This window comes from Leptodactylus fuscus, chromosome 6, assembly GCF_031893055.1.
Source record: "Leptodactylus fuscus isolate aLepFus1 chromosome 6, aLepFus1.hap2, whole genome shotgun sequence".
Classification (NCBI taxonomy): domain Eukaryota; kingdom Metazoa; phylum Chordata; class Amphibia; order Anura; family Leptodactylidae; genus Leptodactylus; species Leptodactylus fuscus.
In genome coordinates, this window is record NC_134270.1 from 71,622,288 (window position 1) to 71,634,798 (window position 12,511).

A 12,511-nucleotide genomic window follows, 5' to 3' on the forward strand; every position below is an offset into this window, starting at 1 on the left:
GATATCTAAGCCTGAAGCAGCCTCTGCAGCCATTTAAGTCCCACAGTCGCCATTTCATGTTAAGTGTTTAATGCCCAGGATAGGTACTCAAATGGGACTCAAGAGGGAGAAGCAACCAATAGCAACTGATCACAGCACATATTTCATTATACTGTATTTTCTGCTGTGGGAAAATGAAAGCTACACCATGCAGCCAATGGGAAAAGTGGATGCATGACTCTGCCATCTATATATGTCATAGAAACATCACCACGATTATACTGTATATATGGTGACATGGAGTCCTCTACTTGCTTCTCATTGAGGAAAAACTTTAGTGAAGGGGATATCCTTTATGATGTCTCTTCTATACCTGATATGTTTAGGTTTAGGGAGGCCACCTACTGTATATGACCCATATGGCATTTTAAATCTTACTGCATGCTCCAAGCCATGAGCACACCTAAATGATTCACATTTGTAAACAAGTCGTGAAGGACATGGTTGGGAGATACATACTGTTCAAAGATTATTGTTCTATTTCTCTGCTAGATCTGAAGACAACCCTACAAACATATGTAAAATAATGAGAATTTAACATACCATGAAGCACAGTCAAGCTCGGCAGTCCATCCATGAGGAACAGAATTTGTGTTGAATGTGCAAGATTCTCTCGAAGATGGAACTGTTGCAGGATTAGGTTCCTCAGGTTTTGCTGGTTTACTGGGGGTCACTGGTTCCTTGGGTTCCACTGGTTTAGGGGGATTGACTGGTTCCTTGGGTTCCACTGGTTTAGGAGGATTGACTGGTTCCTTGGGCTCATTTTGTTTTCCTGCAAAGCATATTAAAAGCAAAAATTAGGAGTATGAAGTCGATGTAATTACATAATTTAATGTTACTATGTGCACTATCATATGGATAAGAGCGCATAAATGAAATATAGAGAATTTATTTAGGATCGATAGAAGTTAGGGACATATATACATTTATACCTCTTTATTTTGTGCAAAAATATGGCACACATCTTTATTAAATTTGTTTTTTGGTTTTCTTATAACCAGTGCCATGATTCAGTAATGTTGGCATCATATAGAAATGTAAGCCACCATACATTTCTATTGCATGGACTATACAATTTCCAGTACTGTGACTTTTTATGCAGATAAGTGTTTCTTTATAGCTAGGTCACTTAAAGAGGTATCCAAACTGTAGTTTAATAATTCATAATGGTGAGATGCAATGTCAATTGGCCATGAACTTACTCTCTACGTCTTCAGTCACCCTTGATCTATTACCTTGAAACAACAAATGTGCAGTCTGAGGGATGATCATCGATTCTATTGTGAAATCGGGGCTATAAGTGGGTAAAATGCCAATATCCAGGTCTACGTCTTCAAATGATGACTTTGCATCGTTTTCTTTTAAAAGTAAATGGAAATTCATGGGTAAAATTTATTTCCATTATAATTAAAGTAGCTTTGACAACAAAGCCTGCAAATAGTATCTAGTAATGTAACACTGTAACACGCTAACACTGTAGGGGATTGTAGGGTTATAGGTTGGACTTGATAGATTGATGCCGTCATCCAACCTACTATGTAACTATGTAACTATGTAATGACATACAACAGGAAGGTTATATCATGTCAACACCAAAACATTCCTTTTTGGACCTTCCTAAATAAGTGCAAGTGATGCCTCAAATAATGTGAAGAAGTAGCAGTAACGAAATGTCTCTCCAGTAGCTTACCATACTTGGTCTTATTAGAAAATAGTTCAAAGTTTACGTTTCTTTGGTTTAGTATGATCTTTCTTATAAGACACATAATTCCCACCCTTCCCTCTTTCGCTGTCTTGCCTTCTTAGTTGGCACTTGCCATGGCCCTAAAGGCACAATGACCTCAACCATTAACTATTGAAAGCCTAAATGATAAAATATTACTTGAAGAATTTGAAGCACTTGAAAAAATTTGGTAAACAGCAGTTATTGTTTGTAATGGATTATAACATATGAATTATTGGATTTGGGCAGAACAACAGAAGCGAAGCATTCATAGGACCCAAGTACCAAGATCATATATTGGTTCCACTACTTCAATGGCATCCTAGATGGCAACTATTTGGCTTTGCATTCCAGCCCATTCCATTATTTCAGGCTATACTAATTTTGTTGATATGGATAATATATTGATACAGTAGCAATTCCTTTGTTGTCTTTGGATTTGTCTTCCTAAGATGAATCTTTGCTTCCTTTCTTTATTTTATTACCAAGGTGTCAATCCTCCTCTTTGCTTCTTTGCTAACACACTCTGCTACCTGACTGTTTTGCAAGGGAAGGGAACTAACTGGTGTTGTTTGATCATTTGCTTGGCTAGTATTGATAATGGTATTATTTGGCATTAATAAAGTATTACAGGACTAGTTTTTTGATAATACAATTGCCCTTGTTAGGGAGACTATTGTTACCACCCAACAGGCACAGGGTTTGGGTGTGAGAAGATTATTAGTACTATGTATTGTATCTGTATCCTACCTTTGCCATTTGTAACATCTTATGTACATGTTACCACTCTGTAGTGTTGGGTAGAAGAGAAATAATTGCTCAAGGAGACCTAGTTTGCTAGCTAAATGTACTGCTTAAAGGGATTCTATCATTAAAATTGTATTTTTTCTGCCTACCACTTCAGAATAGCCTTAAGAAAAACTATTCTTCTCCTACCTTTAGATGTCTTCTCCGGGCCGACGTTTGGTAGAAATCCTGATTTTTGTCGGTATGCAAATAAGTTCTCTTGCAGCACTGGGGGCGGGCCCAGTGCTTAAACAGCAGAACTCTCCAGCGCCGCCTCCATCTTCGTCTGGAACGGCCCCTCTTTGCGTCTTCTTCAGGCGCTGGGTTCAAACTGCGCATGCCTGCTGGCCACAAGAAAATGGCCGCTTACACTTACTGTGTAAGCAAGTGTAAGCGGCCATTTTCTCGTGGCCGGCAGGCTTGCGCAGTCGGCTTTGCCCGAGGCCTAGAAGTTTGAACTCAGCTCTGGAAGAAGATGCGAAGAGAGGACATTCCAGACGAAGATGGAGGCGGCACTGGAGAGTTCTTTCGCAGCATTGGGGAAGCCCTCAGTGCTGTTTGAGTGCTGTGGCCCTTCCACAATGCTGCGAGAGAACTCATTTGCATACTGACGAAAACCGGGATTTCTAACAAACGGCGGTCCAGAGAAGACATCTAAAGGTAGGAGAAGAATAGCCTTTCTTATCACTATTCCGACGTGGTAGGCTCTCAATTTGGTTATGGGTAACAATCTGCAAGCCATGATACATTTAGGCCACACAAACTGCTTACAGTGGCACCAGCAACATACAGCCTGACATTGTCCTATTAAAAAATGGCTGCTAGGACACTTTACAGAAATTACTGGTTCCACAATCAGATGAATGTAACGCAGAGCTGTTAGTCTACCTGAACTGAGGGGTCAGGTACATATTTCACCCCACACCATAATTCTGGGAGTAGGATTTGTGTGACGTTCCCTTCATTGAGTAGCCCACATGATCTCCAGACCAATCTTCTTGGTGTGGCAATTTCAATGTTGAGGAGTGTATTTGCATGTACCATGTTCTTCATGTTGAATGCAAAATACTGCAGAACTCCTGAACAGAGGACATGAAATTTGCCCTAAATGCTTTATGTACACAGCCATATAATTACCTTTGTTTTCTTTGGATGATTCATGTTTAGCAGATTTGCTGGTTCCTGTATAAATAGGTAGAAATTAATAGATTCTGCTAAAAAAAATGTTTTAAACAGATATTCCTATCAGCTAACAATTATAGAAAAAAATTAAGAATTATTTGGCAGGTTGCAATGGATAAGTGGGCAAAGGATAATAGGATTCAATGTGTTTATTAAGATGCTTGTGCTTTGTAGCAGGTTGTTTTTTTTTTTGTTTGTTTTTTTAACAACACACCAATGAAAGCCTATGGGTCCTGGAAGAAAACATCGATGACATCTGTGTGTCATCCAATTTTCACACTCAGAAATGTAAATCTTAATTTACCTTTATTTTCTCCAGAGTTGTCTTCTTTGGATTGTTCAGAGCTTCCTCCTTTTATGTTAATATGAATCTTTTCATTTTGTTCTTTGCTTCCATGATTTTTGACAATTTTTCCTCCAACATTGATGGATCCTTTATAAATAGGTAGAAATAAAATCATTCAAAATTGAATTATTTTGCAAACAGATATTCAGAACAATTGCCAACTGAAGAAGGAAATTAAGAATTGATTGGCAATTATCAATAGAATTGAGTGAAAAGATTAAATATATAAAGGATATCCATAAAGTAAGGATCACCCAAAATAGTCTTAATCAAAATGAAATTCATACTTGCACTTTAATTAAACATACTATCTAGAATTACCATTGTTTCCTTCAGAGCTGACTTTTTCAGATTGCTCAGTTCAAAATAAAATACAACCTTAAAGGGATTCTATCATTAAAATCACATTTTTTCTCGATCACATGTAGGAATAGCCTTAAGAAAGTCTTCTCATATCTGTAGATGTCATTTCAACGCCACCATTCGGTAGAAATCCTGGTTTTCGTCTGTATGCAAATGAGTTCTCTCGCAGCACTGGGGGTGGTGTCCAGTACTCAAACAGCACTAGGGGCATCCCCAATGCTGCGAGAGAAATCTCCAGCGCCGCCTCCATCTTCTTCAGGAATGACCTCTCTGTGCGTCTTCTTCCGCAGCTGGGTTCAAACTTCTACACATGCACAATCGGCTCTGTTTGAGCACTGGGGACCGCCCCCAGTGCTGCGAGAGAACTCATTTGCAAACAGACAAAAATAAGGATTTCTACCTCGGCGGCACGAAGAAGACATCTAAAGGTAGGAGAAGAATAGCCTTTCTTAAGGCTATTCCTAAGTGTGATTGAGAAAAAATTGGATTTTAATGATAGAATCCTGTTTAAGTCAGGCAAAATGCAAAATAAATCTCCTGCTTGTCAGAGCTCTAACTAATACAGAATCAGGCTAACTATACGTGTGGCTTACTTCCGGCCACACGATCAAAGAAAACACATTTTCTAGTTTGGTCTCACCAAACTCAGCTCTCCAAGACAGACCCAGGTACCTCCTCCCACTCCCAGGCTCTGCCCTGAAGTGCAGGCTCTGTAGCTTTTTATGTCCCAGTAATGAACCTAGGAGCCACACCTGGGATGAAACTTACTCCAGACCAGTCCTGGACCACATATAGGTCAGACACCTGGGAGAGATATACCGTGACTCCAGTACTCTGCCTATCACCTTCTCACAGCATACAAAGTAAAGATCACCTAAACTTATAACAAACCAAAACTGATATTTGCACTTTAATAAAAAAAACTTCTAGAATTACCTTTCTTTCCGCTAGAGCTGTCTTCCTCAGAACTGTCTTCCTCAGAATGATCAGTGTGTCCTCTTTTTATGTTGATATCAATCTTTCTATTTGCTTCACCGCTTACATGATTTTGGCCACTTTTGCCTCCAACTTTGATAGTGCCTGTAAAAATAGGTAGAAATGAACACAAGCAAAACAAAAGTATTTTGCAAACAGATATTCATAATCCAGAATGGCATGCTGCAACGGGATGCTGGTGTACTGCATCGGCATTCTGTCACGGCTAACCACACGGTATGTTCACATGCGGAATTTTCCGCCGTTTGAACATACCCTAAGAATCAACAAAACTTTTATTAACAAATCATTACTGATATTTGCCCTTTAATATAAACACTTCTAGAATTACCTTTCTTTCCATCAGTGCTGTCTTCCTCAGAACTGTCTTTCTCAGAATGATCAGTGTGTGTTTTTTTTATGTTGATATCAATCTTTCTATTTGCTTCACCGCTTACATGATTTTGGCCAATTTTGCCTCCAACTTTGATAGTGCCTGTAAAAATAGGTAGAAATGAACACAAGCAAAACTAAAGTATTTTGCAAACAGATATTCATAACAGTTGACAACTGAAGAAAGAAATTAAGAATTGGTTGGCAATAGAAAAGAATTAAAAAGATAAAGATATACAGGATACACATTGTAGGGAAAGTAGCTCAGTAGCAGCAATAGTGCGGACCCAACTAGTCAGAGACAGGGACACAAAATCTGGTACAATCGGTTGATTTAAAAATACAGAAAAATAAATAAACCTTCACGTCAGTTTCAAAAATAAGCAAAAGAAAATACAAAAGGCAAAACAAAACTCCTGCTTGTCTGAGCTCTAACTAATACAGAATCAGGATAACTATACGTGTGGCTTACTTCCAGTCACACTATCAAAATAAACACAAGTCTCAGTTTGGTCTCACCAAATTCCTCTCTTCAGGACAGACCCAGGCACCTCCTCCCACTCCCAGGATTTGCCCTGAAGTGCAGGCTCTGCAGCCTTTTATAGCCCAATAATGAGCCTAGGACCCACATCTGGGCTGAAACCTACTCCAGACCTGCCCTGGACCACACATAGGTCAGACACCTGGGGGAGATATACCGTGACTCCAGCTCTGTGCCTGTCACCTTCTCACAGTGTACAAAGTAAAGATCACCTAAACTTATAACAAAACTAAAGTGATATTTGCACTTTAATTAAAAAAAACTTCTAGAATTACCTTTCTTTCCATCAGTGCTGTCTTCCTCAGAGCTGTCTTCCTCAGAATGATCAGTGTGTCCTCTTTTTATGTTGATATCAATCTTTCTATTTGCTTCACCGCTTACATGATTTTGGCCACTTTTGCCTCCAACTTTGATAGTGCCTGTAAAAATAGGTAGAAATGAGGCACCTCCTCCCACTCCCAGGATTTGCCCTGAACTGCAGCCTTTTATGGCCCAGTAATGAGCCTAGGACCCACATCTGGGCTGAAACCTACTCCAGACCTGCCCTGGACCACACATAGGTCAGACACCTGGGAGAGATATACCGTGACTCCACCACTCCACCTATCACCTTCTCACAGCATACAAAGTAAAGATCACCTAAACGTACAACAAAACTAAAGTGATATTTGTACTTTAATAAAAAAAAACTTCTAGAATTACCTTTCTTTCCGCCAGAGCTGTCTTCCTCAGAGCTGTCTTCCTCAGAATGGTCAGCGTGTCCTCTTTTTATGTTGATATCAATCTTTCTATTTGCTTCACCGCTTACATGATTTTGGCCACTTTTGCCTCCAACTTTGATAGTGCCTGTAAAAATAGGTAGAAATGAACACAAGAAAAACTAAAGTATTTTGCAAACAGATATTCATAAAAGTTCAAAACTGAAGAAAGAAATTAAGAACTGGTTGGCAATAGAAAAGGGTGAAAATGATAAAGATAAAAAGGATAAGCATACAAAGTTTAGGGTATGTTCACACAGAGTATTTTGCAGCAGATTTGGATGTGGAATCTGCCTCAAAATCTTCTGCCAAAAATCTTCCACTAGCTAGTAGCAGAAAAAAGAAGCGACATACCCTATCTTGCCACGGATTCTGTGGCTGACTTAGCCGCGACGTCAACGGAGCAAGAATCCCTTCAGATTAGGCCCATTCATTCAGGCTTAATCCAGAATGGCATGCCGAGATGGTATGCCGGTGTACTGCATACTGCATTCTGTCGCGGCTAACCGCACGGTATGTTCATATGCGGAATCCATTTTCCGCCATTTAAACATACCCTAAGAATCACCAAAACTTGTATTAACAAATCATTACTGATATTTGCACTTTAATATAAACACTTCTAAAGTTACCTTTCTTTCCTTCAGAGCTGTCTTCCTCAGAATGATCAGTGTGTGCTTTTTTTATGTTGATATCAATCTTTCTATTTGCTTCACCGCTTCCATGATTTTGGCCAATTCTACCTCCAACTTTGATAGTGCCTGTAAAAATAGGTAGAAATGAACACAAGAAAAACTAAAGTGTTTTGCAAACAGATCTTCATAACAGTTGACAACTGAAGAAAGAAATTAAGAATTGGTTGGCAATAGAAAAAAATGAAAAAGATAAAGATATAAAGGATAAGCATTGTAGGGAAGGTAGCTCAGTAGCAGCAATAGTGCGGACCCATCTAGTCAGAGACAGGGACACAAAATCTGGTGCAAATGGTTGATTTAAAAATATAGCAAAATAAATAAACCTTTACGTCAGTTCCAAAAATAAGCAAAAGAAAATACAACCTCAATGTCAGGCGAAAGGCAAAACAAAACCCCTGCTTGTCCGAGCATTATCTAATACAGAATCAGGCTAACTATACGTTTGGCTTACTTCCAGCCACACGATTCACAGTCTCACCAAACTCATCTCTTCAGGACAGACCCAGGCACCTCCTCCCACTCCCAGGATTTGCCCTGAAGTGCAGGCTCTGCAGCCTTTTATGGCCCAGTAACGAGCCTAGGACTCACATCTGGGCTGAAACCTACTCCAGACCTGCCGTGGACCACACATAGGTCAGACACCTGGGAGAGATATACCGTGACTCCACCACTCTACCGGTCACCTTCTCACAGCATACAAAGTAAAGATCACCTAAACGTATAACAAAACTAAAGTGATATTCGCACTTTAATAAAAAAAAAAAAAAAAAAAAAAACTTCTAGAATTACCTTTCTTTCCATCAGTGCTGTCTTCCTCAGAGCTGTCTTCCTCAGAATGGTCAGCATGTCCTCTTTTTATGTTGATATCAATCTTTCTATTTGCTTCACCGCTTACATGATTTTGGCCAATTTTGCCTCCAACATTGATAGTGCCTTTAAAAATAGGTAGATATTAAAGTATTAAAGCAAAACTGAAGTATTTTGCAAACAGATATTCATAACAGTTGACAACTGAAGAAAGAAATTAAGAATTGGTTCATAATATCAAAGAGTGATTTTTTTTTCTTTTTAGTTGCTATGACTCCTGGTCTCTTTTTCTATCTGCTATTCTGAGTTTGTATGTGTTCTTTCTTGAAACATATTACTGTGTTATCCATGCATCTGTAACACACTGAATTTCCCCATGGTGGGACTATTAAAGGATTATCTTATCTTAAAATATCTGCAAATTCATAGTTTTGTATTTGTCCTGATTGTTTTCCAATCCATTTTGCATATAAATAAATGATACTAAATGTTATGGTCCTCTACACAGTCAGGACATGATGAGAATAGTAATTTTGCAACCGCTGGAGAGATACAGGTTTTCAAACTGCCGTTGTAAAGTTCAGGTTTTCCTACCTTTGACTTCTTTGGAGATATCTCCAGATGAGTCTTTTCCTCCACCATTTACATTGATATTGACATGTTTTCCGGATTCAATTCCAATGCTACTAGTTTCATGACTGACGCTGACTCTGCCATTCAGATTGCCTTCAACATTAATGTTACCTGTTTGCATGAACAGATTGTTCAGTTATTTCTTAAAACAAATTCATGGAACTTAGACTTGGTTGCTTTTCATGGCAATAGGATTGGGAGATCTATGGAATTCTTGGCAAACCTAATGAAGCTAACCCTTGTTAAATCTGGATTAAACAGGAACCACTTTGACTGTCACCTAAGGGTCAGTATAATTCTTGTATTCCATTGAATTTACAATATTCCAGTCAAACATATAGAATGAACCAGATTAACAAAAATACACATTTAACCCCTTTCAGCTTCATTTTTTTGCAATTTGTACTCCCTGCAGTCCAAATTTATAACCTTTTAAATTTTTCCACGTGGGTTTATTTTTTTGCAGGACAAATTATACTTCATAATGATACTGTTTAATAATCGGTACGATATACTGGGAAGCTGGAAAGAAATTCAGAATGAGCTAGATTTACAGAAAGCTCGATTTGCATAATCTTCTTATGGGTTTTGTTCTTAAAGTGTTCACTGTACAGTAAAATTTCTTCCTGTATTACTACAAGTCAGTATTATCATGGTGATATGTATCTATGAATATGTATATACAATTTATATAGTTTTTGTTATAATAACTTTTAAAAATCCACAACTTTGAAAAATCTAAAAATTTCTTTGGCTTGCCATATTCTGATACCTATAACTGTTTTATAGTTCCATGTAAAGTGTATTTTTTGTGGGGAAAGTTGTACTTGTTATTTATTCCATTTTGGGGATTGTATGATGTTATGATTGTGATTTTAAATTTCATGTTTACTTATTTACATTTTTGAAACCTCAAAAATGTATTTTCTTTTCCGATACACTATGTTATTTTAAATAGGGGTATTGTTGCATATTGTATACAACTTAACCTCAAGATGTCTTCAAAGATATTTTAAAATAGTACATATGAACGTGTGCTTTATTACCCTTTGTATTAACCACAATTATCAAAAATTGTTGGTAAAAACAAGATTTCGTTATTATATATTTTTAACTAATTTCTCACTTTTTTTTGAGCCATTATTATCTTCACTTGAATCATCGTTGCCAGATTTCTTCTTTCCAATAACACCAAATCCAACTGCTGTAAGAATAAAAATGTGAGTTATGATGGAAGTTCTTATGATTGATGTTGGAATACAGGTAAATGGATATACTCTAATAACAGCCACACCACAAATTAACTAGTCGAATGCTGTCATTGTTTTGTGTGGACTATAGTTGTTTTTATTCTTTTCACTCATACATTTTTTAATAGCATCACATCTAATAGCATCACATCTAAGCAACAACAAATAATTGTGCTATTTGTCACAGAATAGAAAAGCTATAATAGTGTGCACATAAGACATAACACTTTTAGGCCATTGATGTCCACATGCAGCCTCTCCGTGGGGAAACTGTTTTTTTTTTGTTTTTTTTTTGGCCAGACATGTCCGACTTTGTGTCTGGCCAAAAAAATCGTTTTCCTCGTGGAGAGGCCGCATACAGGCACTGACAATTTACTTAAAAAATCTATGCAAATTAATGGGTTTTAAAACTGACCGGCGCGAAGCTAGTATTTTGGCTTCTTTCTAAATGATAAGATCATTTCATATAGAGCAACAGGGCACTTACCACTAGTAGTAATAGTAGTATAAATAATGTCTAGCAGAGGGGGGCAAACTCCTACTTATTGTCAACAACCCCTGCCTTAGCCAGAAATGCAAAATGTGCTGGTATGTGTTAAGTGCGCAGCCTATTTCTAGTCTGCTCAGAAGTGGGGCAAAAAATAGTCCTTTCGTTCTTTCGATGTCATGCAGATTGCACCTGACATTATCACATAAGTGCCTGATGTGACACATGACAGCCCTCATTCTCTAAATGCCTGCAGTGTCCTTTTCATTCACATGGAAACTCTCAAAGAGTTTCTTTCTTTTGAAACTCTTAAGGAAGCATTTGTGGAGTTTCTGACCTTTAAAGTTTTCTCCCTTGTTGCAATAACATCAGCACAACATGTAAGTAAACTTTAGGTGCTGTCTTGCAAGGAGCTATATTTAAAAGATCTAAGAAACTTTCTACTCTTGTGAACCATGCCATCTTTCAGAAATATCTCTTCTCATTCTTCAATCTGATCCTCAGAAGATGAAGAGACATGGCACACCCTAGATGTTAGAAAGGGCAGTATTCACCTATGTTATATTCACCTATATTAAAATAACCAAAGTATTTAGAACAGCTTAAAATCAGTTTCTACAATTTGTGGGGTTAAACAAGGGGCATAAAACCAGCAGAGCCACTTTACTCAGGTGGATCACTTCTTTGGTTTAAAGTCACCTTTCCAAGTCAGAGTCCATTCAATTCAGTCTACTGCCACCCCATGCGCTGAAGTGGGTCACATACCCTTGAAACAGATATGTAGAGTATCAACCTGGGCATCCTCAACATCCTTCATCAAGCCCTATAGAATGGATTCCCTGGTGACAGAGGATTCTTTCTTTGGCAAAAGCGTTCTACAGTTGGTGTCATATATCCCATATAATTTGTATTGTACTGCCAAAGAACTGCACCAAAGCTTCCCTCCCTTGAATAAAATAGTGGTTTCCTGCTTTCTTTGTCCTATTTATGTCTGGGTGTTCATTGGTTAATTGTAATTAACTTGTCTCTGTTTAATTGTATCTGGGGAACCAATTTCTCTTTCTATTGTGCTGCCTTCAGACTCCAGTAAACAAAAATTTCAGAAATATAAATTTTCTTCTGATATCCTAAATCCTCTGTTTACTTCATGTGTAATACTCATTTATAAAATCTTTGTCTCCCCACAGTTACCAAACTCTATATTTTCAGTTGGATCATCAAGTAAAGCTCCCACATTTAGATTGGATAGTTGCATACTGACTCTTTTCAAATTATAAAGATCTGATTTAAAAAGTAATGACATTCAATGTAATAACAATACAACCCATTATTACCAACACCTGTATTAAATACTGAATAGATATTCTACCTTTTAAGGCAATTTTTTTACACCCCTTCAAATTATATTATATTCATTTCTAAAATACATATTTCACTATTGCTGCTGATTTTAACCATTCCATTTTTTTTTATTTTGATGTATTTCCAGCCATAACTGGTATGCTCTGAATCAGCCTCATTATTGGGTTTACT

At 37.7% G+C, this 12,511-nt stretch overlaps 1 protein-coding gene across 1 annotated transcript in view; it reads right to left on the reverse strand.

Annotated features, from left to right (window-relative positions):
• Nucleotides 1-12,511, reverse strand: part of LOC142210010 (uncharacterized) — a 99,331-nt gene that overhangs the window by 56,226 nt on the left and 30,594 nt on the right. The window contains exons 5-15 of the mRNA XM_075279041.1: nucleotides 10,368-10,445; nucleotides 9,203-9,352; nucleotides 8,591-8,734; nucleotides 7,739-7,867; nucleotides 7,051-7,194; nucleotides 6,624-6,767; nucleotides 5,767-5,910; nucleotides 5,376-5,519; nucleotides 4,035-4,163; nucleotides 3,686-3,730; nucleotides 583-811 (exon numbers count right to left, since the gene is read on the reverse strand). Coding sequence (XP_075135142.1) covers nucleotides 583-811; nucleotides 3,686-3,730; nucleotides 4,035-4,163; nucleotides 5,376-5,519; nucleotides 5,767-5,910; nucleotides 6,624-6,767; nucleotides 7,051-7,194; nucleotides 7,739-7,867; nucleotides 8,591-8,734; nucleotides 9,203-9,352; nucleotides 10,368-10,445 — 1,480 coding nt within the window. The remainder of the gene's footprint in view (nucleotides 1-582; nucleotides 812-3,685; nucleotides 3,731-4,034; nucleotides 4,164-5,375; nucleotides 5,520-5,766; nucleotides 5,911-6,623; nucleotides 6,768-7,050; nucleotides 7,195-7,738; nucleotides 7,868-8,590; nucleotides 8,735-9,202; nucleotides 9,353-10,367; nucleotides 10,446-12,511) is intronic.